Source organism: Cenococcum geophilum (assembly GCF_001692895.1).
Source record: "Cenococcum geophilum 1.58 unplaced genomic scaffold K441scaffold_20, whole genome shotgun sequence".
Lineage (NCBI taxonomy): Eukaryota > Fungi > Ascomycota > Dothideomycetes > Gloniales > Gloniaceae > Cenococcum > Cenococcum geophilum.
The window spans coordinates 352,951-379,059 of NW_027137578.1; the positions used below are offsets into that span (position 1 = coordinate 352,951).

The 26,109-nt window shown below is 38.4% G+C and overlaps 3 protein-coding genes across 3 annotated transcripts; all 3 read left to right on the forward strand.

The window, feature by feature from the left end:
• Window positions 1–15,028: 15,028 nt before the first annotated feature.
• K441DRAFT_659503 (uncharacterized protein) lies at window positions 15,029–15,580 on the forward strand. The gene is made up of 2 exons (XM_067648546.1): window positions 15,029–15,314; window positions 15,366–15,580. The coding sequence occupies exons 1-2, from the start codon at window positions 15,119–15,121 to the stop codon at window positions 15,443–15,445; spliced, it is 276 nt and encodes a 91-aa protein (XP_067504159.1). The 5' UTR covers window positions 15,029–15,118; the 3' UTR covers window positions 15,446–15,580.
• Window positions 15,581–18,523: 2,943 nt separating this feature from the next.
• Window positions 18,524–19,370, forward strand: K441DRAFT_659506 (uncharacterized protein). Its single transcript, XM_067648547.1, has one exon. It carries the CDS (start codon window positions 18,660–18,662, stop codon window positions 19,050–19,052), a length of 393 nt encoding a protein of 130 aa, XP_067504160.1. The 5' UTR covers window positions 18,524–18,659; the 3' UTR covers window positions 19,053–19,370.
• Window positions 19,371–21,914: 2,544 nt separating this feature from the next.
• K441DRAFT_635943 (uncharacterized protein) lies at window positions 21,915–25,894 on the forward strand (the record flags this gene model as incomplete). Its single annotated transcript, XM_067646448.1, has 4 exons — window positions 21,915–22,383; window positions 22,450–22,603; window positions 22,661–22,860; window positions 25,709–25,894. Coding segments are annotated over exons 1-4 (882 nt in total), but the record flags the coding sequence as incomplete, so codon positions are not given.
• Between the last annotated feature and the right edge of the window lie 215 nt (window positions 25,895–26,109).

Consider the following 26,109-nt stretch of genomic DNA (forward strand, 5'->3'; position numbering starts at 1 on the left):
TTATAACCCAGACCATATCGCCTATAGTAAAGTCAGGCTCGCGCTTATGCTTATTTACCTACTATTCTATTAATTTTTAGGCCTTTTCTAGGTTCGTACGGGCTACTTTCTAGGCTTCTTCTAAGCGCTTAGCGTACTGCTGGGCTTCCTCATAAGATAGTTTTTCGCGTACGGTCTGGGGCCCTTTTAGTCTTTCCCAGTTAAAGCTTATACGGGGTAGGTAACCTATTTCTAGTTAAATAGGGGCAAATCCGGTAGAGTTATGGGGTAGGGTCGCTTGGGCGTAGTCTATTAAGGGTAACAGTTTGGCCTAGTTATCCTAGAAGTAGTTAACAAAAGGCCAGAGTCTCTAGTCCAAGTATTAATTTATAATCTCCGTTTAACTGTCTGTCTGGGGGTAATATACTATAGAAAGCTTTAGCTTAATGCCTAGGATCTAGGTAAACTCATTCCAAAAGGCTAATATAAACTGCGGCCCGCGGTTAAATATAATAGTATCTAATAGTCCGTAAATTCGGTAGACGTAGTGGATATACAGTTAGGCTGCCTCTTTAGCATCAATATTCTTGTAATAGGGAATTAAGAACGGGCGCTTGCTAAAGCGGTTAACTAGGATTATAACTATATCATATCCGTTACAGTCTGGAGGTAGCTTATAAAAGTCTATAGAGACATATTGCCAGAGGCGGTCGGGTATTAGGAGAGGTTTTAATAGTCCTAGGGTCTTATCTCGTGGGATTATAGACCTACAGCAGTCGTTATAGTTCCGTATATAGCGGTCGATATCTATAACCATTCCGGGCCAGTAGTAGCGGTCGCCAATAATCCTGCGGGTCTTATTCTTTCTAGGGTAGGCCATAGAGACCTAGGTATATGCTTCAGCAATAAGCCGAGTCCGTAAGTTCTATTCCTCTGCCACTACTAGCCGTTCCTAATGCTTAAGTAATCCATTTTCGAGGGACCATGGGCTGGTAACGTTCTTTACCTTTTTATAGTACTCCTATAGAGAAGGGGCCGTACGGTTTATTTACAGCAATTCGTTAATTAAGTTAAGTCCTAAAGGGTTAATAGGATATATCTTAGCGCCTAAGGGGTCTGTACTTAGTTCTGCCTATATCCAGGGGTTAAGGTGCTCTGGTTATAGTAGTGTCTAGGTCCGTAATAAGATCTTCGCAGCCATATAGTCACCTAGGTCTTATTTACGCCTAGTAAAAGCATCCGCACGGTTCGCAGCGCCTAGTCTATATATAATTAAGAAGTTAAACTAAGATAGGACGTCCGCCTAGCGTGCCTGCTGGGCTATAAGGGCCTTGGTTATTATAAAGTATTCTAGGGCCTTATAATCTGACACTACTTTAATAGGTTTAGGGGTCCCCTCTAGCTGTGCACACTAGTGCTAAAAGCTAGAGATAATAGCCAGCATTTCTTTATTATAGATGTGGTAGTTCAGTTTAGCATCTATTATAGTCTTTAAATAGTATACAATAGGGTGCTATTCTCCGTCCGGTTGCTTCTGGGAAAAAATACTGGCTATCGCGCTGTTTAAGGCATTAGTTTCTAGCATCAAGGGCCATTCCGGGTTAAAGTGGGCAAGTAGGGGGGCCAATACTAGCCGTTTTTTAAGCTTATTAAAGGCCTGCATATACATGGCGTTAAAGTAAAAGGGCTGGTCTTTCCTAGTAAGGCGGTTAAGAGGCCGAGCGATCCTGCTGTAGTTCTTAATAAAGCGTTAGTAGAAGTTACAGAAATCTAAAAATAATTGCACCCCCTTTACGGTCCGAGGGGGCGTCCACTAGTTAATTACGGTCGTTTTCTCTAGGTCGGCCTTAATTCCGTCCGTGCTAATAATAAAACCTAAGTACTTTATACGCTTGACACTGAATTCCAACTTCTTAATATTGGCCTAGAGGCTAGCTTCGCGGAGCCATTATAAAACTTTATGGACGTGCTCCTTGTGTTCTAGTTCGTTCTCTAAATAGATTATAATATTATTATCTAGATAGGCCGTATAGAAGTCATTAAGGTAGTTAAAGAGTACATCGTTTATATACCGCTAGTACGTAGCTAGTCCGTTAGTTAGTCTAAAAGGAAGTACCTTGTATTTATACGTCCCGTAATAGGTCCGGAATGTAGTAAGATTCTTAAACCTAGGGTTTATCCTAATTTGGTAAAAGGCCTAGTGGATATTAAGCTTTATAAAAACCTTAGCTCTACTTATTTGGGTAAGAGTCTTATTAAGTAAGGGTAGCGGGTAGCGGTCCTTACGGGTTATATTATTTAGCTTACGGTAGTTAATGTAGAAGCGCAGTCCTCTATTTAGCTTTTTAATAAAGAGAATAGGTAAGTTAAAAGGGGCTTAGCTAGGCTCGATAAAGCCCTTATTTAGGTTATCGATAAGGTACTACTTTATAGCCTATAATTCAGCAATAGACTGTAGGTAAAGAGGGCTAAAGCTAAGGGTGCTTCTCTTATCTTGCTCGATCTTAATCTTGTAGTTATACAGTTGGTAGGGTAAAAGCATATTAGACGCTGCCTTAGAGAATACGTTCTTAAATTTCCGGTATTAATTAAGTAGTTTTTACTCTACTAGTTCTTTATCCGTAAGCCCGCTTTCCTATCCACTAAGCTCGTTTTCCTTTTCCTTAATTATTTAGTTAATTTTATATAGGCTAGTTATAAAGGTAATAGTATTAGGCTGAACCAGGTTCTGGTAGAATCCTATAGCGCCAATACAGCAGATATTAACTAGTAGGAGGTTTGTAGGTTTCTTTAGCGTCCATCGGGCCGTAGTTTGCGGTATAGGGTTTATAGTCTTCCTTAGCTCACGTTCTATTTTCCATAAGTTATCCTTCCTATCTATTAGTTTAGTATAGCGTCCGATATCCCTAGCTTTCCTTTATAACTTTATAGGGTTCTCCATAGGGAACTTAGCTAGGTCACTACCAACTTCCTAGGTCTTTGGTGCGGGTGGCGTAATATAGGTAGTCTAGGGGCGGCATAGTATACGGATCCGTTACAGGTCAAGCTATACGTCCTTCTTAAAGGCCTGGTCTCTGCGCATAGCATTAGCTTAGTAAATGGTATTAATCTAGGGCCGTACGAGGTTTTCTATTATAATGCTGATTTCTTTTATAAAGGAAGGGGTCAGGGGTAGAGTTTTGGGCCAGATAAGCCGTCTACTCCATACTTCGAGCTGCAAGCCTAAATAGGCTAGCCATTTTCTTCTTAAGATTATATTGTGGCTTCCTAAGTCCGTAATAAGAAAGGGGACGTTATACTACCTTCGTCCGTTAACGCGGAGGTAAATCCGTAAGATAGTTATAATAGGTGGCCCTATCCGTCCGTTATAACCGCGAATAGGGATTAGTTTAGGCAGTTCTTTAAGGGGTGCATTTAAAAAGTCAGCCAGTTTTACAGCGCACTTTATATTAATTAAGGTAAAGGCATTTACTTCTAAGTTAGCTAAAGTAGAGGTTAAAACTTAATATTTATTGCGAAATAAAGTATAAGGGATAGTGCAGCTTTTTCTACCAACTAGTTAACCTAGATTAATATGTAACATATCAATCCCTTTTAACCCTAAAAAGGAGTCTTCCTCTAGGGTTCCTCTTTTTCCGGCTCCGTACTGTCCTCCTAAATTAACAGGACCTCGTTTATCCTTGCCTTTATTAGGCAGTTCCTTATAGGGTGGCCTATTTAACCGCACGAGAAGCAAGTTCCTTAATTGCTAAGGGCCTATATATGGGGGTTGCTATATATAGGCCGGGTATACACCGGGCCCGCAGTAGGGGTAGCTGCGCGGCCAGCTGCTGGGTTGGCTATAGAAGTTGCCAATTATACTGGGGCACTACGGGCCGTACTCGCAGTACTTGCGGCCTAGTTTGCAAGGTTTCTAGTTTTTAGCTGGTTAGCGCGTGCCTTAATTTAACGGAGGCCTTGGTTAATAGCTAGGCAATAGTCCGTAAGTTCCTTTAACGTTTATGCCGTAGTATAAGCTGGTAATACAGCCCGCTATAGGTCCAGGGTAAGCTTATTGAAGAGGTCTGGCAGTAGGTCTTCTTAGGGGATTTAGGCCTATTCGGCCAGGTATAGAAAGCGGGTTTAGAAGGCCGAAAAGGTCTCCGTTGTTTTTATATTTAGGCTTTTATAGCTAAGGCGGGCGTTTTATACTTTAAAAGGGTCCTTATAAATAGAAGATAAGTGTTTAATTATTTCTTCTTTAGAGATAAAGGGGTCTACTAAGTCTTTAGTGTATCGCGGGCGTAAATACGTCTAGGCGTCTCTGCTAGTACGGCTAAAGATATAGGCCATTCTAGCTTAGGCGTTAGGGAAGTAGTCTGCATTAACTTTAAGCTTATCCCGTAATTAGAGCTTCTAATTATTAAATATAGGGTCGGTTCCGTCTATAAGTAGTAGAGGGTCCGCAACCTTTGCTAACCGCTTTGGTACTATATAGGCCTTAGTAGATCTACTAAGGCGCTAGGATAGGGCCTAAAGGACTATAGTAAGTCTTTAGTTATCTAATAATAACTCATTATTAGATATAGGGGTATCTCTGGCTTTAAGCAGCTCTCGCAATCGTTTAATTTCGGCATTAGCAGCCGCAAGCTCCGCCTAGGGGGTTAAAACGTTAATTATTTCTTTATCTAAAGTATTTAAGGGTCCTACAGCTGCTTTACCTACTACTATAGTTCGTGGCATAGTGGTAGGGGTGTTAGGTAATTCTAGGTAATTTCTTTAGGGGTTCTGGTCTGTGTGTGTCTTATAGGTCCTTTCCTTAGGGTTCTGTTCTTTTCTTTTAGGTCCTGTCCTTATGGTCCTAGTAATATCCTTAGGGTCCTATTCTGTATTCTCGTAGATATATTTAAGTTCCTTCTTAGGAAGAAAGAGTAGAGTGAGCTTTAGATAATATTAGCGACTCAGTTAATTAAGACATAAGTACGGCAAAATGGTCGCGCAAGCCTATACGATTGGATTGTCTATAAACGAGAATCTAAAGCTAAAGAAAGGAAAGGAGAAGAAGGGGAGCGCCGCTCGAAGCTATATACGATCTTCGCGTCACGTGACCGCAATATGCGGCAATCTGTGGCAACTTGCCGGTGCGTAGTTCTACCAAGTTCTGCCAAGTTCTGCCAGTGCCGTAACAATAGCTATAGCTATAGCTATAGTGGCGCTAGCAAAGGGGAAGCTATAGCGCTTACCTAGGCTAATATATTTTAGCTTAATTCCGCAATAGATAGAGGTACTAGTAAATATACTATTAAACGCGAATATACGGATACCAAAGGGACCTTAAGCTAAAAGGTAAGGCTGCTAGACGTAAGCAATTAAAGCTATAAAGACTGCGCCTACTAGGACTTAGCTATATAGTTAAATAACGCCTATAGCTTACGTACTTAGGCGTTTATAGTCTTTAGGCGGTCCGTAATAGCTAGTATAGCCTAGTAGAGTATTAATAGCTAGCTAGGGCCTTCTTCTTCTTACTATAGGTAGGCTTTAACCTTTTATATAAAGGGTAAATAGGCCTTATACTAAAAGACCGGGTGGTTTTATATAGGGCTACTTAGGAACATCTTATAGAAGACTATTAAGTCCTATAGGATAACCTCCCAGAGGTAAAATAAGAGGTTTATAGCGCCTATAGCCGCAAGGTTATTAACCTAGCTAACCTAAGGGCTAAACTAACCCTTTTAGGCATCTAGCTTTAGCTAGATTATTAACAGTAATATATTAAAGGGGGCGACGCTTACCCTATAAATCTTAAAGCAGCCTATTTATAGCGAATGGCTAGCTATTATCCGTATAAACTCCCGCGGTAATAAGTTTAAATAGTAGCTAACTATCTACTCCTAATTTTACCTACTAATGCGTTTAATCTAGTTCTTACTAACCCCTTTTAGCTCTACTATTTTAGTGCTAGCGCTTCGCCTAATATAGGTCTTCTTTTATAAGAAGACGCTAATAGCCTAGAATGCCTTAGTAACCTACTTCCACTACAAGTTATACAAGAAGGCCATCTTACGGTCCCTAGCGCTGCTTTTAATTAGGCGGATATTATACTATACTAACTACTTACTAAAGTTTAGGAACGGCTTATTGCTAAGGTTTTAGTAGTATAGGAGGTAGAAAGCTAGCCCGCTAAGTATATAAATAAGCGGCTTCTTATTATATAGAGCTCTAATAGTCTTAAGGCGGCTATATTAGTTCTACTTACTGGCGTGTATAGTAAATATTAGGGGTATATAGCGCGTAGGACCTTCCCCCTTAAACTTAAAGGTAAATAGGTCTAAGATCTTAGTAGAGCAACTATTACCGCCGTAGGTAAGTATATAGTGGCCTAGTAGGATATCTATAAGCGTGCGGAAGTAGTATTCTAGTAAGGAGTCTCCGCGGGCTTATAGCTCACAGTAGACGCTTTTAAACTCGTCCTCTATATATCCGTTAAGTAATATATCCCTACCCTTATCTATAAACTACTCCTTTTCCTACTACGCGTCCCTCCGTTATAGAACCTTTAGGTAATCCCTAACGTTATCTTCCCGCGGGGACTAGTAGCTGTTTATCCCTATACCCTTCTACGTCTAGTAAAGGTCCGTTAGGGCAGTAATATAGCCGCAAACTAAGCGCTAGGAGAGCCGTATCTCGTCCTAGGGCACGCCATCACTAGCCTTACGGCTTTTTACTTTTAGTGGCTGGCCTATAACCTCCTTAATAAGGAAAAGAAGTAGCTTCTCTTCTATAATGGTATTGCTGTTATAATACTACTTCCGCTTATAAAAGGCCTAGGAAAACGCGCGTTAGTTATAAGTATACTGCTCTATAAAGCACCTACCTACTTACCTTAAACTCTTTCTGCTTTGGCTTATAATTTAAAGACGTATTTTTAGGTCTTTTAGAACACGTAAGGGTAAGGATACTCTGCGCGTTAGCGCGTAGTTCGACATTATTCGCAACGTTAATCTTTACGCGACTAATTAACGGCATTTTTAAGATACATAGGACGCTGCTAGAGAAGCTGCGCCCTAAGGGGGGGTTCCTATTTTCCTATATACGCAGACATAGACCGAGGAGGAGAGGTAGAGAAAGCATACCTACTGGATAAGTGACCTTACCGCATAGGGTAAATATACGGGCGCACGGCTGGGCCAATAGGCCAATAGTACGCGCGCATCAGCGACTCGATCAGTAGGGGTAAAGACATTCGAAGATGTCCACGGCTTGGCTGCAGGCTCGGCCGGTGGACATCCGCGAATGTCGACGGGGGTTGTATGCGTCACGTGCGGCTCAGCGACTGAGCGGGCGCTCAGCCGAGCCGTGAACACCAGATTGGTGCGTACAGGTCGGCCAGACCACGCTAAAAGGTCGGCCCGATAGGCGAAACCTCCGCCCGCCACACCAAACCCCACCCTTCCCCTCCCAAACTGACCCTACCATCCACCCTATCTTTTCTTATATATCTATCTTAAATCTATTATAAATTTTTTTTTATATAATAATTATTACCTTTAAGAGCTATATAAGCTATTTATAGCTTATTTTATAGTAATTTTAATAGTTTAAGCTATTTATAAAGCTTATTTAAACTAAAATAAAATCCTATAAAGGTAAATAATAAGTTTTTTCTAATATATTTAAAACATGTTTCTAATACGTTTAGAATATATTTATAACTAGTTACAAACCTATTCTAGCTATATATAATTAAAATATATTAAGAATTATTATTAAATATAATTTTAGTAGTTTAAGCTACTTTATTATAACTAAAAACTATATATCTTTATATATATAAATAAGGCTTAAATATAAATATAAATATATTTTATATATTTATTATTATATACTAGCTTTTATTACTTTTAATAATAATAATAATATATATATATATATTAAAACTATTTACTCTCTTTATATTAGATCTTATATTTTTTACCCTTTATATTTAAAAGAACTAATATTATTAGCTTAAAAATATATATTTATACTCCATTAAAAAAGAAAATGGAGATCTGACTGCCGGTTTTGGAGGGTTCTGTCGCCGTTTTTAGAGGTCGCGTCACCAAAACTCCCCGCCGCCCTAAGCCTCTTGCTTGCCGGTCTAACGTTAAGCCTTTTACTTACCTAGCCTGTGCCCCATTTTTTACGGGCAGACTAGTTTATTTAGAAGTATGACCCTTCTACGCGCCTGGCGCTAAACCTATATATACTCTATAGCTCCTACCTCTAATCCGTTTAACCTAGGCCCCGTTTCTCTTATTCTTTACCCTCCCATCTCCTTAACCCTACATTACTCTCTATATCCTTTCCGCCGTTACTACCCTAAGTTCTTTTCTAGCTCCCTAAAATGTGGCGCGCTTAATTATTAAATCGCAGCTTATTATCCAGCGTTACCAATAATAAGTATATAAATATAGATAGCGACGGTGACAGCTACCGGACAGAACCGACCATCCTTAATAGTAATATTAACAGCACTACTAAATCTAAAAATGCTTGCGAAGCGTCCGCTTAAGCATGGCTTTATAAGGATTAAGACCATCCACTAGAATATTACCTTAAATAGTTAAAAGAGTTTAAGGAATCCAATTTTACAACGCAGGACTATGCTAATGCCACTATAGCTCTCCTTAACCGCATTAAAGAACACTAGGATTAGTAAGTAATAACCTATTTAGCGGCTTTCTCTTAGGCCTAACTTAGCAGAGAGCTAATAATTTCTAGATACTGCACCTATATAGGGAAAGACCCTAAGAAAACGTACTAAGTTCTCTTGCTTTGGCTCCTTTATAGCTTCTTTAACTAGTCCCTAAACTAGAAATAAGGGAAAGGTAGTAAAAAATAGTGCGGGACAAAGGTTTCTAGCTTGCTTAGCCTATACTAAAAGTACTATCGCCTTATATACAAGAGAGCGACTAGAGGAAAAATTGCTGGTGAACTAAACCGCTAGATATATAAGGTAATTATATTCCTAGTTAATCCTTTAACCTAGTAAGGTAAGGCAGAGCTAAGATATCTTTCTTAGGTACTTTGGAAACTGGCGGAGAAATATAGTCTAAGCAAGAAAAAGTAAGAAAAGACTGTTATAGACACGGAGGATCTCGCCCTACATTAGGAAAAAAATTTTTAGGCACGTTGTTGCAAGCGAAAATCGGGTCTGCAAAACCTGCGTAAGTCGCAATTTGCGGCAATTCGCAGCAATTTGCTATAAACACGCAGCTACTTATAAGTAGCCTATGCAAATTGCTACAAATACGCAGCTACTTATAAGTAGCCTATGCGAATTGCTGTAAATTACCGCAAATCGCTACAAATACGCAGCTACTTATAAGTAGCCTATGCGAATTGCTACAAATTACCGCAAATTGCTAAAATCGCGACTTAAGCCAGCTCTGCACGAAGCTCCGCACGAAGCTCCGCATAAAGCTCTACACGAAGCTCTATACGAAGCTCCACATAAAGCTCTGCACAAAGCTCTACACGAAGCTCTATATAAAGCTTTATACGAAGCTCTACACGAAGCTCTATACGAAGCTCTACACAAAGCTCTACACGAAGCTCTGCACGAAGCTCCACATAAAGCTCTGCACGAAGCTCTATATAAAGCTCTATACGAAGCTCTATATAAAGCTCTACACGAAGTTTTACACGAAGCTCTACACGAAGCTCTACATACAGAGGCTTTGCACGAAGCTCTGCGTATAAAGGCTCTGCACAAAGCTCTACACAAGGCTCTACATGAAGCTCTACACAAGGCTCTGCACGAAGCTCTACATAAAGCTCTATACGAGGTTCTGCACAAAGTTCTACACGAAGCTCTATACGAAGCTCTGCGTATAGAGGCTCTGCACGAAGCTCTGTATAAGGCTCTACACAAAGCTCTATATAAAGCTCTACACGAGGTTCTACGAAGTTCTGCACAAAGCTCTATACGAAGCTCTGCGTATAGAGGCTCTGCACGAAGCTCTGCATAAGGCTTTGCACAAAGCTCTATACAAAGCTCTATATAAAGCTCTGCACGAAGTTCTACACAAAGCTCTGCACGAAGCTCTACGTATAGAGGCTCTATATAAAGCTCTATATAAAGCTCTACACGAAGTCCTATATAAAGCTCTACACGAAGCTCTGCATAAAGCTCTATATAAAGCTCTACTAAGACTCTATATAAAGCTCTGCACGAAGCTCTATATAAAGCTCTATATAAAGCTCTATATAAAACTCTACGTAAAGCTCTATATAAAGCTCTATATAAAGCTCTACGTATAAAGGCTTTGCACAAGGCTCTACGTAAAGCTCTGCGTACAAAGGCTCTATACGAAGCTCCGCATAATATATATTACTTTAGGTCCCCACTATATTCCCAATAGCCTCTACATATAGGTAGCCACCTTATTTTTTACCCTTTTTTCCTTACATCCTCCCTACCTAGAGAGGCACTAGAACTATAGCTAGTAGACAACCGTCACTAGAACTAGATAACCGTTACTAGAACTAGACGACCGTCCCTAAAGCTAGATAACTATTGCTAGAGCTAGACGACCGTTATAAGAGCTAGACGATTGTTGCTAGAGCTAGATAACCATTATTATCTAAATAACCGTTACTAGAGCTAGACAATTATCGCAAGAGCTAAATAACCGTTGCTAGAGCTAGACAATTGTTGCTAGAGCTAAACGACTGTTATTAGAGCTAGACGACCGTCGCTAAAGCTAGACAACCGTTATTAGAGCTAGATAACTATTGCTAGAGCTAAACAACCGTCGTTAGAGCTAGACAACCGTCGTTAGAGCTAGACAACCGTTATTAGAGCTAAATAACCGTTATTAGAGCTAGACGACCGTTATTAGAGCTAGACGACCGTTATTATCTAGACGACTATTACTAGAGCTAGATAATCGTCGTAAGAGCTAGACGACCGTCGCTAGAGCTAGACAATTGTCGCCAGAGCTAGACAACTGTTATTAAAACTAGATAACCGTTGCTAGAGCTAGGCGATCGTCGCTAGAGCTAAATAACCGTTACTAGAGCTAGATAACTGTTGCTAGAGCTAGACAACCGTCACTAGAGCTAGACAACCGTTGTTAGAGCTAAACAATTATCGCTAGAGCTAGACGACCGTTGCTAGAGCTAGATAACCGCTAACTGTTTAAACGACCCAGCTAGTAAATACTAAATAATTTAATCGGTCGAATTAAACTAGAGTATTATTATTAGTCTATTACCAAATTAAATTTAATTAAGCCCTCCTATAGAGGTACCCTAGATAACTACCGTTTAAAGGTAGTATAGATAGATAGGTATAGACGGTAGGCATAGATAGGTAGGTATAGACAGTAGGCATAGATAGGTAGGTATAAATAGTAAGTATAAACAGGTAGGTACAGACAGTAGGCATAGATAGGTAGGTATAGGTAAGTAGGTATAAATAGATAGATAGATAGATAGATAGATAGGTAGGTAGGTAGGCAGGTAGGTAGGTAGGTAGGTAGGTAGGTAAGTACTAGGCTAATTAACAATTTAAAGGCTCTAAGTAGATAGCTCTATATTTTATATAGTTATAATATAAATATATTTAAAAGTATATTATAGCAATCTATAGGAAACGTGTAAAATATATAAAATATATAAAACGTGCGAAACGTATAAAATGTGTAAAACGTATAAAACGTATAAAATATACAAAATGTATAAAACGTGCAAAATATATAAAACGTATAAAATATGCGAAATATGCGAAATGTAAGGGCTACGTATAGGCTTCGCGCGGATTACTGCAAAAAATATAGGCTTCGCGTAGGTTACTGCAAACTACTGTAAAAAATATAGGCTTTGCGCGGGTTGCTGCAAACTACTATAAACCGCATAGGACTATATACGACTACCGCAACCATATAGTTTATAGCAAATTGCCGCAAATTACTGCAAACCGCAACAACGAGCCAAAAAAAAAATTTCCTAATGTAGGGTATCTATATCTTCTATTAGAATAATTACGTCCTAGACTTTAGCCTTAAGTCCCTATTTATACTATGCTATAAGCGCCCTATTATTCCATTTAACCTATATAGTAAGTGTTTAAAACTATATTATATACTTAATTGCTAAAGTTTACTATATTAGGTCCTAAAGCTTTCTTTCTACTATAACTGTTGCTTCTAGGTCCCTAAATATCTATGTTAATTATTCCGCAAATCCTACCCAGCTAAAAAACACAAATCGTACCTCTTAATTAGTAGTAGTTATTTCGTTAGTCTATATTTCTATTAAGTAGGGTTTAAACCATTTAAGTGCCTAACCTAATAAGAATAGTCCCGCGTAGGCTATCTAATCCATTATTATAGCTAACTTAGCCCCCTCTTGTATAACTTTAAAATGCATTTACGTTAGGAATCCTTTAAGTTTTAATCTCTTACCTAAGAATTATTTAATTAAAGGTAACTTAACCTTTGCTACTCTAATCCCATTAAGTCTTTCTTTAAGTATTTAGTTGTTCTCGTTTAACCTATTAATAATTTCTTATAGCTGCCCAACCGTAACTGGTTGTAAGTTAGTATCTTGTATACTTATATCTCTACTTAACCTTAAAGTAGTTGCTGCCGTTAACGGCGTTATAGTGGCTGCTTTTGGTGGCATATTATTTAACTTCCTATATTTAATACTGTAACTATAGTAGTAATTATATAACGGAACCTTGTAGCAGTAACTACGGTGAGTTCTATTAATAGGCTAGGTATATAGGAAATATAAAGATAGTAGTTAATAACGTAATAACAACTAGTGGAGTGGTTGCCTAACAGATTAACTCTAATTATATTCTAAGAATTACTATAAGGAAGGAACTATCTAGGTAGGGACTAAGGGTCCTTAAATACACAACTATACTCCTATAAAATCCTACTTATACATAATATACGTATTATACGTATTGTACATATTATATACCGCGTATACTGCGTATACTATATATAACATTATATAACTCGCTTACCATTCTTTATTATATAGTTCCACAGGTTCTATCCTAGACCGTACTTATATTAACTAACTAGCTTCTTCCGACTCTTCTCTAAGTAGTCTTAACATTGTACTTAAAGCGTCCGTAATATACATTAACATCCTTAATATCTTAAGGAGTAACTTAAGGAGGTGTAGAAGCCCTCTGCTTGCCCTTTTTATATTATTTAAGGTCCTTTTTAAGCTGTTACTCTACTTAGCGGGCAATCTTTGCCTCCTCTTATGCAGCAGCCTTCACGCGCTATTCCTGCAGGCGTACTTCCTTTGCCACCAACCTTATACGCTTCCTCTCCTCCAATATAGTAGCTTTTTTAGCCTTTAGGGCCTCCTTACGCTTTGTTTTCTCATCTTTTTAAAGCTGTAGAGCCTTCGCCTCCTCATCCTTTTGTTTTTAGCGATCGCGGGCTTACTAAACCTTAGATGGCGACTAGAAGACGGCCCCTCTATTATATTCAGTAGGTGGTTTAAGTAGTAGAGGCTTCCTACGCTGTTGACGCTTCCTCTTATTAACGAGGGCCTCTTAGAGGCGTGTATTCTTATATTCTAGCAGATTATTACATACTAATATAGTATAGACTGTCTGGCTAAGCTTCTAGGCCTATATATTGTGAATATTGGTAATAACCTAGTAAAGAAGCCTCTCAATCTTACGCCAATCAGAGGCACTAAGTACTAAGGTAGTACTCTTATTTAAAGATGGCCTATCCTTCTCCTCTATATTAAAGCGCTGCAGCACCTTCTACGGATTAAAGGGCGATAATCCTGTTGCCTTAAAAGCCTTAAGGATTATTTTTTCCTAGAAGGAGGCACCCTAGGCCTTATAAAACATGCGGAAGAAGTCTCTCTTTATAATAGAGGTAAGTCCTTAGCTTTTATCCATAAAATCTATAAGCTTGGCAGAGTAGGCGGAGGAGAAAGGCTTAAACAAGCAGACGTTAAGTGGCTACAGCGTATAGGTAGAATGCGGCGGATATATAGCTAAGAGGATCTTATTCTCGTCATAGTACTTTATAAACTCTATAGAAACATGCAATCCATAGCCATCAAGTATAAGTAACTAGTACGATCGCTTTACCTTCGCTTTTATCTCTTTATTAAAGACCTAATTAACCTATATAAGCCCAATTTAGTTATTAGTCCACCCGCTAGCTAATGAGCAGAAAAACGTCCTATGCTCTGCTGGGTCGAAATCTTATAACTAGGTATCCTAAATATTGCTAGAGAGGGCCTAATATATAAGAGAAGGCGTAAGAGAAGTCCTGTCAGCGTAAATACAGGCAATTATAGTTATCCACTCGCGATTGCCATCCTGGATAATTTGCTTAATTCCACCTTCCTTATATTAGCGTCGGGAGAATACCCGCTTTATTTTCATTAATACCCCAATTAGGAAGCCCTTCTCATCCATATTATATATATGCTGAGGCTCTATATTATACTGCTTAATTTTTTAAAGCAGTAGTTCAAAATATAAAGCATATTTAAAGGCTAAGTCGGCTCGTTTTCGTGCGGTATCAATTCCTGAGGTCCAGCGCGATATAAGGTCGATATTATATCGGCACAGAAAGCGCGCAACCTATATTTTACCTACTTCTCTCTTAGCTATTTCTAATACGAAATTTCGAATTATTTATCTTAAAGGAGGCAGTCCTCTTACGTAAAGCCCATTAATATATTATATAAGGGCTTTTTCTTGTATAGTGTTAAGGAGGCGTTAATTTTCGCATTTTTCTGCTTAGGAGCCCTGCACCCCCCGGTGATAGCGCGCCAGCCGATCACGCCCAACGCCATACTTTTTAGCCACCTGAGTATAATTAGGCTTCTCTCCGATCTCCAGCGACTTTAATGACTCTAGGGCGAGCTCCAGCGGGTCCATATTGGGGTAGTTATGCTATATTGAAGTTTTGGCGTGTCGCGTCAAAATCGAGCGTCACGCGGGCCCGAGCGTTGAGTGCTTAGTCACGGTAACGATCGAATGGATTTTACCCAACCCTGACATCCTCTCATCTCAGTATACTACGCTTTCACTTGCACCCTCATATCCGCCACCTCTCTTCTTTTCATTCCTTCAATCGCTTTTAAACTCCCATCAAATTTCAGGGAGTGGATGCTTCTTTCCTTCCTTGGCATCTCGGGTTTCCTCCTGCAGTTCCTGCTGACCGCCGGATTGCAAGCCGATAGAAGCAGTCGTGCGACGAACATGATGTACTCGCAAATGCTTTTTGCGCTGGTGCTAGAAAAGTTGGTTTGGGGCTCTGTTCCAGGGCTTATAAGTATAGCCGGTGGATTGCTCATACTTGGAAGTACAGTCTTTGTCGCGTTAAGGAAAGGAGTTAGTAATAACGAGCAGGGAATACGGCAAGCGGAGGACGAAGAATATAGTCTTATGTTGAATGGTGAATATTTGGCTAGGGAGGACGGAGAGGAGGATTGAAGTGCTGTAGATAGAACATGGAATACTTGCTGCAAGAGATAGTCGACCAGCTTCCGAGTCTTGAATTGGGTTGGTAAGAATAGTGAGCGCATATCCTAACTCTTATTTGCCTATTAGAAGCCTACAAAAGCAGAGTTTATATTGGAGCCGCCAGCTGAAAAACTTATGTCGGCCGTAAAATAGTATACTTCTATTCTAATGCTCCTCTTAGGACCTCTATGGTCTTGCGGAATATATTTAGTAAGATATAAAGTTATATTTCCTTAACACTACTAGTAAAGACCGTAGAAGCAGTTTTTATAACAAAGCCTTATAGTAGATACTACGCTGGACTTATTAATAGGCTAGGTATATAGGTAAATATAATAATAAGATATAACTAGTGGAGTAAATACCTAATAAATTAACTCTAATTATATTCTAATATTTACTATAAAGAGAGAACTATCTAAGGTAGGGACTATAGTCCTTTAAATACATAACCTAACTTCTAAGAAATGTGCTTAGTATATTAGTACGTTAGTACGCTCTATATTTCTACGTACTTATATAAGTTTAGTCCTTATAACTTCCTTATATAACCTCGCTTACCATTTATACTATAGTTTAATCAGCTCTAGCGCTTCTTGCGCTATTATAACTAGTTCGTTTCTACCCTCCCTAAGTAGTTATATTACTACTAATATAAGGTTTATAATACTATCCTTTTTTTTTTATCTTTATTCTTAAAGATACATTATATCTCTAAGTCGTTAATTAAAGGTATTGTATTCCCGGTTTTAATTTAGTAGTCTTTTTTATTCTTAATACCTCCTATTAAATCCTTATAATCTAATCGTTGTACTTATATTATAGTAATAAGTCCTTACTCTCATTATATAGAGCAAGGGTTAGTTTATATTATAATTACGGCTCTCTTTAGTTACTAACCTTCCTCCTACGCTAATTATATGGAATTAAATATACGTTTATTCTATAACGTTTAATATATCTATAATGCTAAGTATATATACTATATTATTCTCTATAGTCACTAAGTTCTCTAACTAATTTATTTTAGAGTTTTATATTTAATCTACTACTAAGACGCTTAATAGTAAGCTCTTATCCACTCTTAAAGACCTATATTATTTTTATAGGCCGGAGTAAAAGGCGGCCGTTACTTAGTAGCGGGCTCTTAAAGCTTGTTTATCTACCTCTACTTATCCTGTTTATTTAGAGAAAGTTTATAAAAAGGTCTATTTAAAGGAGTAGAAACTAGTTTAATAGGGTTTAAGTAAACTTAGTAATAAAAGAATAGATTTATCTTAAATAAGGAAGGAAATAATACCGAGTAGCTTAGTAGCTACGATGGTGGTATTAAATGTCCCTTAGTTAATTTTGGTTTGTTTTTATAAGCGACTTAGTTACACCGTGCACGGTCCTACCTCGTGCACGGTTTTCGGGCCTCAAATTGAAATCACAACATGAGACTATTCGCATCATATATTTGATCAAATTGCTTAAATTTTTTGGTGGATGAGGCTTTAAATACTGCCGAATCAGGCTATATCTATTTCGCAGTTATTAAATTTGCTTGGCAGGCGTCTTTGGCGTTGAGATCGTTGAGAGCTCACTTCCGCCCCTCCTACCTCACCACCACCAGTAGCAATATCAATCTCTTGTAGAGCCAATATTAGATTATTCTGATTCTCCCTTAACCTCCGAGCTTGATTGAGGCTCTTATGGAGTTGCCGCGCGGCTTCTTTGGCTTCTTTGGTTAGTACTAAGCTTTTAGCATAGCTTATTACTAGGTTAAGTCACCTATAAAAGACTGTTGTATTATAGATAACTGCTCCCTAACTAGGGCTATAATACTCGTGGTTAACATAGGGGGTTTAAGTTTGTTTGCTATTTTAATATTAGTTATATTAATAACATAATATAAGAGTATAAAGAGGCTTTAGAGTAGATTTAAAGGAATAAAATATATTCTATTTAAATTTAGGGGTATAGCTCTTATAGAGAACAAGATGTTGCGTAAGGAAGAGAGAGAAATAATAAGAGAATTTTATAATTAAATAGTTAGGCGTCCTAGTGGTTAATATATACGCATATACACACGCGGTCTTTAACGGACTTTAGTAAAATTTAATTGATCTAGCAGAACTTGGCAGAAGTTAATTAAGCTAGCGGAATTCGGCAAAATTTAGTTAAAGTGTCGGAATTTATCTATTGAGTATTTTACTAAGACGTTCCTACTATAACCAGGCTAGTCCTATTACAAATTTGAAGCTTAAATTTAAAGTATAGAAATTTTTATTATTTTTATTACTTACTATATAAGGTACCTATTACTCTAGTATATAATTTCTACGTATTTCCTATTATATAATATATAAAGAAAAAAGAGAGAAAGGGAGTTATATAATAGGTTATACCCTAAAGATACTATTTATTAGCTAGCCTACCTATATTTACCGTATAATATATAACTAAGGGGCCTTAGTAGGAAAAGAAAACTTATATAACGTTAGGGAACTCTAAAACTCTCTTTTCTTAATAAATCCTTCTTATATAAATAGCAATATTAATTTAAGCCTAATTCTTTTATAGAGACCCTTATATTAAATGCCTATATACTAAAAAAAAAACTTAATATTGGATTTTATCGGATATTTTATCGGGTTTTACATTATCATAATCGTTTTAAAACGCGTTGTTTTTGGCCACACTGCACGAAGGGTCCGATTATTTATGAGATAATCTCCTAGCCGCTAGTCACTTATACCTAGACATCGCTACAACTTCTGACGGAACTTAGATAGCATATCTCGACAACTCCTGATTTCCTAAACTCGTTTAATTGCGTTCCACTCAACGGGATGGCCGAACCTTGTCCTCGAAAAGAAAATTTGTTCCAAGATTGCGTTAAGGCTGCATTACGTGTAGTGCGCGCCGAAAACGATGCGGTGATGAACGTCCTAACTGTCATAACTGTTTGCGAGTTAGCTTTACGTGTGAGTGGGAAAAGCCACATCATCTACCTAGAACGCAGCCCCTACAATCCTCTCTATTATCGTCTCTTGAGCCATAGGACCCGTGCCATTCCGATGCTGCCATTGAACAGCGGAATGTGTTGACCTACTATATCCAGACTCTCGTTCTCAGCATATCTGTGGCTATCACGCCTTCAAGTTTCTACACGACCCTGTATATTCTAATGGTATTTTGAATGCCATTGTTGCTTGCTCTTCCCGGCATCTTGCCAAACGCACTTCTCCCTGATAGAGCGAGGTACCTTCGTGAACTCTCCACTAAATGCCAACTACATTGTTACTCCTTCCTTCGAGAATGCATTGCTCCCTCCGGTAAACCATACAAGGACTCTTACCAAGTTATTGGAGTCATTCTACTCCTCGTGGGTTTAGAAGCGTTGAACGGGACTAGAAGTCGGAAACGGATGCATCAGTTGAATAGTGTTCGAGCAATGACAAACACGCTTCGTAATGGGGGGAGATTAGCAAGGCTGTCCTGGGAGCTCGAATGTCTTAATCGACACTTTACTTATCACGACACCATGGCATCGCTGATGGTTGACATCGTTGAAAGTGAAGTCTCCACATAAGCATTTCAGCCTCTGTCAAGGGATCGGGCTCCTCCGCAGGACTACCAATTGAGCCCTGCAGCGGATCTTGACGCTAACATCGACCATCTAACGGGTATCTCACATACGCTCTTTCCCCTAATCCGCCGTATTCGATACGTGACTCGTTCTTCACCCGCTTTTCCGCAGGCCTCAAGCGCCGCGTTCCATGTCCTTGAGCAAGAGATCAACTAGAAGTACGATAGTTAGCTTACCTCTCCGAATATTGACCTGCCTATCACTCCTGATCTCACCGCCCTCGCAGAGTTGTACCGGCTTGCTGCCCTCATCTTGCTGTATCGGCGCGCCGATTTGCAAAACCCTCTCCTCCCATCCCTGGTCTCGCGTTCCCTCGGTTTCATTCGTCGCATACCTCGTGGGAGTACCGCAGAGGCGAGTTTGACGTATCCGTTGTTTCTTACTGACGCTGAGTTGGGCAATGAGGCGGAGATTGAGGAATATTTGCTGAGACTAAGGGCCACAAGGGAGAGACCTAAATTCGAGAACGTCAATAATGTGGAAAAGGTTCTAGAAGGATTTGGAAGCCGAGGCTGAATGGGCGGGGAAGGAAGAACTGGGAAGAAGTGCTGAAGGAGTGGGGGTGGTCAATCAGTTTGTCGTGAAGGCTGGATTAAAAATGGAATGATTCTTTTTGCGCTTGAGAGCTCGCACCGAAGTCCTCCTGAGAAGCTTTCCGCCTCACCTACCGTGCTTCGAACCCTCAGGTGCACATCCTCGCTCTAAGTCCGGGTGCTGGCCAAAAGAACAGCAAGAAAGTCGATAGCCCCGTTTCATAACGGCGCATAGATGGATCTGGCTTGCGCACGAAGTGACACAAGGGAGTGTGCAAGAGAAGTAGCGTAAGACATCAGCAGGTTGACCGTTGTTGTATTGAAGACCGAAGGTTGCCACATTAGAAGTGAATGGCAGCATTGACGCCAGGAATCCCTGATGCTTGTGAAGGATGATCGGTTAGAGTGGCGATATGAAGAGAGGCTTATGTTGCCATTTAGTTTTATTCGACTGTGCTTGAGCAACGGGCTGGCTATGATTTGGGTTATTTTATTTGAACAAAAGATGTTTAAATAAATTCGTAGGCTAAAGTGCATTTTATTACTACATATAATCATATGCAATCTGGTGGTGGTTACAGGTCGGCTAGGCCACGCTAAAAGGTCGGCCTACCATAAGCGCTAATGCACAATCCCTGTACGGGGCAGCCCCAGCTCAAAATACAAAGTCGTATGTCAACCGAGCCCAAATCGCTTATTCTACCACACAACTTACCTCCTAATTAAAATTAATTATTTATAAGTAACTAGTTATAATGTATTTAGAACGTATTTAGAACGTATTTAGAATATTTAATATATATTCTAATTTAAATAATTTTTTTTTAGGCCTATAAAATAGTATCTTAGAGTTAAATATAGCTATAAAATTTAATTAAGTTTCTAATATATTAATCTAATTTTAGGTGCTTTTAATTTAGTTTTAAATATATAATAATCTAAAGTCTTTTATTATATTTTTAACTAAGAATTATTTAAGCTCTTTAGGTACTAAATAAAAGTTATATTTATTATATTTATTTAAAAAGTATATATAAATAAAGTTTATAATATTTAAATATAATATAAACTAGCTAAATATATATTCCTAAGCTAATAATATTAGTTCTTTAAATATAAAGGGTAAAAAATAAAAATTTATAAATACCTTAAATTTTTTAAATTTTTTAAAAGATATAAGGTCTAATATAAAGTAAGTAAATAGCATAGTTATAAGTCGGCTAAACTATGTTAAAAGGTTAGCTTACTATTAACGCTAATATATAATAATCCTATATAGGGTAGCCTTAACTTAAAATATAAAGTTATATATAGTTACTAAGCCTAAATCACTTATCCTACTATATAACTTACTCTTAAATTAAAATTAATTATTATAAATAACTAACTAGAAATATGTTTAGAATATGTTTAGAATATGTTTAGAATATGTTTAGAATATGTTTAGAAATATATTTAGAATATATTTAGAACATATTTAGAATATATTTAGAACATATTTACTATATATTCTAATTAAAATACTTCCTTTTAGTAATAATTAAAATTAAAAAAATTTAAGCTATAAATAAGTATATTAGAGTTAAATATAGCTATAAAAGTAAATTAAGTTCCTAATATATTTTTAATCTAATTTAAAATATATTCTAATCTAGTTCTAATCTAGTTCTAATTTAGTTCTAATTTAGTTTTAAATATATTCTAATCTATTTTTAAATATATATAATTTAAAGTTCCTTTTATTATATTTATAATTAAGAATTATTTAAGCTCTTTAGGTACTAAATAAAAGTTATATTTATTATATTAATTTAATAAGTAATTTTTAAAAGGGCAATTTTATAAGATCTTTTAATTATATATACTTTAAAAAGTTTATATTTGAAAATTCTAGCTAAATATCTATAGTATTGGTAAAGTTATAAAAGGTCAAAGTTAGTAGGTTTTAGCAGGTGGCTCGAGCGGGTGGCTCGTGCGGGTGGCTATTATGTTATATGTGTTCGGATATGTATGACATAGAACCCGTTGCCTCACTATAGCCATCGGCGGACGCGGAAGGGACCCTAGTTTTGATGAATCGACGGCTTCCTGCTGGTACTACACCGGCTTGACCACTAAGGCCTCAGCTAAACTAACTGCGGTAGGTGGTTCAGCAACAACAATTTCCGGTGGGTAGCTCAAAAAAAAACGGTCTACTGCCCAGTGACATGATGCATCGGCTCATATTATCAATTAGGAATCTGCACGGATTATCAATCCCCACTTGCTATCCTGACTTTCTCTGCGGCACAGCAGCCGGTTTCTACTTCCTCCTACTAAGTCGCCCACCCTCAACAATTGAACATCCGTCTTGCTGTCACATAGTTAAATCTACTTGCAACAAAACTTTTGGGCTCAAGATGCTGCCTCAATCTTTTCCTGCTATCGTATCCGTCGGGCTAGCAGAAGCGCTTCCAGCCGAAAATGTGTCTAGAGATGAACCACTGACCCAAGGCATTGCACTTAATGATATCAATGTGGCCGGAAATCCCTCGACGGCAGAGACACATGTCATCGCGGAAATGCAGATACTGAAGGTGGTTTCGTCAGACCACCAAATGCCGGTTTGGTGGCGATGGTGGCTTCACAACAAAGGTGTGGTACTGGTGCTGACGTCTGAAATGTTTGGGGCTCTTATGAACACATCCACACGGCTGCTGGAGACCAGTTGTGACGATGCCGGTGGAATGCATCCGTTCCAGGTGAGCAAGAAAGCCCATATGAGAGCATCATTTCTCCAAACCACGCTGATACTGGTGCCACACCAGATTCTTTTTGCAAGGATGGCGGTTACCTTTGTGCTTAGCAGCGTCTATATGCGGTATTCTAAGGTACCATACTTCCCGCTAGGCATGAAGGAGGTTAGACGGCTGCTGCTTTTTCGTGGAGTCGCGGGCTTCGTTGGAGTCTATGGATTATATTGTAGGTATTGCATTTAGCCACCGTTATGCGAATTTACTACTGACAATATTCTGTTAGACTCCCTTCAGTATCTCCCTATGGCTGAAGCAACTGTAATTACTTTTCTTGTCCCAGTAATCACTAGCTGGGCTTGTTCGCTCTTGCTCCATGAAAGATTCAGCAGGACGCAGCAGATTTGCGGCTTTATATCATTCATCGGTATTACACTAATTGCTTGCCCAGGCCTGCCATATCTAAATCACCTAGAGCCACCTCCAGTACCTGGGTCGACCTTGACCGCGACTTTCAACTCAACTTTGCAAATTGTCAACGATGGTCCCACTAACAGGGCTTCCATCAGTATTCAATATCAGTATGAGGCCGTATTGATATTGATATTGAATAGTAATTCAGTATTGAAAAGATATTGAATATTGAATGTAGTACAGTCTTGGTATAGTGTTTTAATTACAAGTAGGCTCCGTACACCCCCAAGCTTTGGTAGAGCTTTAAAACAGCTGCTCTCTCGCGACCGCTCTCTTACCACTATTGTCAAGTTCGTGATCCTTGGCGCGGTGTAGTAGGTGTTGGCTGCTCTCTACATTCTGCCAAGAGTTCAGAAGCCTCTCATACTACGTTTGTCGCCATAAGTCTCCCGTCGGCGGTAATATTACTTAGTAGCCAACTCTTTAAGCACTCCGTACGTTCAATACTTGTACTACCTAGTAATATCCGCTCCCATGAGACTGTTCGCCATGCACCTAAAAAGACTCGCTTAGCCTCTGCTAATATTAACGGTATAGATAATATATTAATTGCCATTTAAGAGAGTCGTGGGTAGTTGGCTCTACGAGTTGGATTAAGCTACCACTCTAGCGCCGTGCCTTGGATTAAAATAGGCTTTGAGTTAATAAAGTCTTCGTACTTATCTTCTACGCTGCTAGTAACGTCAAGCATGCGCATATAGAGTTCTGTCTTGGAAGGCTTAGTAGAGCGATTGGTAGAGGTAAGTTCTAGTCTAACTTTGCGACGTATATATTAGTCCTCCTAAAGCTTCCTTACTATAGCAAACGATTGCTTATGCCACTTCTTATTCTAGTGCCTTTTAATATAGGTTTTCTAACGCGAAGGGTGAAGGAGGATTGAAGTAGCGTATATAGATATATCATTAGTAAGCTTGTAGTATTTATTAAAGGTATACCAGCTTATAATAATGGCTGAGAGAAGGCGTAGATTTGGGCGATATTAATTTTATAAAATTACCAATTAGCAGAGCCTTAATTGCGATTAAAAAGCTCACCTTTGACCGCTTAAAGTGTTTAATAAGTATATCCATAGTATATAGCGTCTGGTTAATTAATAAGAAGTCACCTTAGTTTATTATTGTAATCTTATAAAACGGCTTTAAGAAGGCGTACGTATCATTAATGATATTCCAATCCTCCGGTGTAAGGCAGTTATTTTTTACTTCCTTATACTAGCTCCGAGAGTACGTATTAATTGCCGTTTAAACTTACTTATTCTTAATAATGTTAAGTATAATAAACCACAAGTTCTACTAAGTATTATTATTTAAAGGAACCAATCGCCTGGCTAAGGTTTTAAACTTATTATAGTAAGCTTCCGACACCCGAATATGTATAATAAGGTTATAAACTTTGCTAAGCGTACCAATCTCTCTCTAGCCTGCGGCCTTTACTTTCTTTATCCTTTATACGAGCTTCTTATTAATTATTAAATTCTTATTAAGCTAAACTTGCCGAAGGGCTTCGTTAATCGCGTCTCTATCTTTAAGGTAGAGGAAGGCTTAGAGGGCAAGGTTAATAATATAGCCGCTGCATCTAATTTAATAGTAAACTAGGTCCTAGTAAGGGCGTCCTTTTACCTAAAGGCCCGTAGATATAAAGCGACATATCTTATTATTTAAGCCGTAATTATCGCCATATATATAGCCAATTTTATTAAAAATCCCGTAGCTCTCAGCGGTAAGAAAAAAGGCTATAGCTTGGTTCTTACCACTATATAAAGGAAGTTCTGGTAGAGTAAGTAGAGCCTTTCGCAACTGCCCTGTTTCTGCTTTAATAAAATAAGCAATAATTGCTTAAAAGGAACGGTGGTTTAGTGACGTCTATATATTAATTAAAAAGTAGATTTTTAAAAGAGAGCTTTAAAGCTTTAACTTTAGAATATCGTGGTATACTATATACGATTACTTAATTAGCTTTAGTATGGTTAATTTCGCATTAATTATAACTTCCTCCGCAGTATAATTAACTGTCATAAGTAACGCGTGTAGCTCTAGTTAGGTAGCTGCATTATATAGTAGATTTTGTGTAGTAATAAGCTGTACAAGAGCTTCATTAAAGGCGTCGCGATTAATAGTAGCTCGAAGAACTCGCTCTTCTTAAGCTTCGCGTTTAACCTATCTAGAGGCTTATAAGCTGTTCAGTATATTTAAGAGGCGCTCCTCTTGCAATCGCTTTACTCGAACCTCTCCAGCTTAAATCTCTACACTATACTTTTTGGCTAGTTGGGCGTGAACAGATATTAAGGAGGCAGAATTCCATTCGCACATTAAGCAGTACTATATCCGATTCTTACCGTCGCGAATAGCTTTATAAGGGAGAGGATTGCGGGTAAGCTTCCACGTAGAAGTAGCTAACCTACGCCTTTTACGAGACGACTTTAGGGTGGCTATAGTTGGTATATTTGGTATGGAGTCGCTTAACGCGTCGTTATTGCCGCTAGAGTGGGTAAACTGATCAAAATTAAGCTCGGAAATGGCATAAGAGGATATATCGTCGTCGTCAATTACAATAGTAGATGAGGGAAGGCATGGCGTTAATTAAGGGTAGAGTGTAGGGGGGGATAAAAATCGTTAAAATTAACGATATTGTGCGCGATGCCTTGCAAGACTTAATTTACTATTTAGTAATTTCTATTTTCTATAGGTTTACCTAACGAATTTAAAATGCGCACATATTATAAGGAGGCCCAAGAGCCATTTACCGATATTTTTACCACCTCAACTCCAAAAATCTTTAATATTTAATATCTTTCAGTATTAAACATTTCGTATTGATATTGATATTGAACGTTCAATATTCAATATTCAATATCAATAAGCAATATTCAATACTGATGGAAGCCCTGCCCACTAATGGCACCGCCATCTCCGTAACCCCTTTACCCAGCCTCACCTCAGCCACTACCGTCCAGCGAATCATAGCTGTTGGTATAGCCTTGATTGGCACTATCGGTGGTGCCGGTGCGTATACAACAATCCGCTGGATCGGGCAGCGTGCACATCCTCCAGGGTTGGGTAAAATCTAATCTTATCTCGATACGATCGACGATCTACGATCGATACGATATCTCGTATCGATCAAAGTATCATAATATTTTCTTGGAATCCCCCATTTAGTCCCACTAATATAGGTTTATATTTAATAAATAAAGGTCTATTTTATATCTCTATTCTAGGGCTATAAAATAAGCCCTTATTAATATAATTTAGGGCTATTTTG

Excerpts from the sequence above, each read along its gene's own strand:
- K441DRAFT_659503 (XM_067648546.1), top strand. The coding sequence starts at position 15,119 with ATGCTTCTTTCCTTCCTTGGCATCTCGGGTTTCCTCCTGCAGTTCCTG. Across the intron at positions 15,315-15,365 it reads TGGATTGCTCATACTTGGAA|TACGGCAAGCGGAGGACGAA; the intron begins GTACAGTCTTTG and ends ACGAGCAGGGAA.
- K441DRAFT_659506 (XM_067648547.1), top strand. The coding sequence starts at position 18,660 with ATGCCATTGTTGCTTGCTCTTCCCGGCATCTTGCCAAACGCACTTCTC.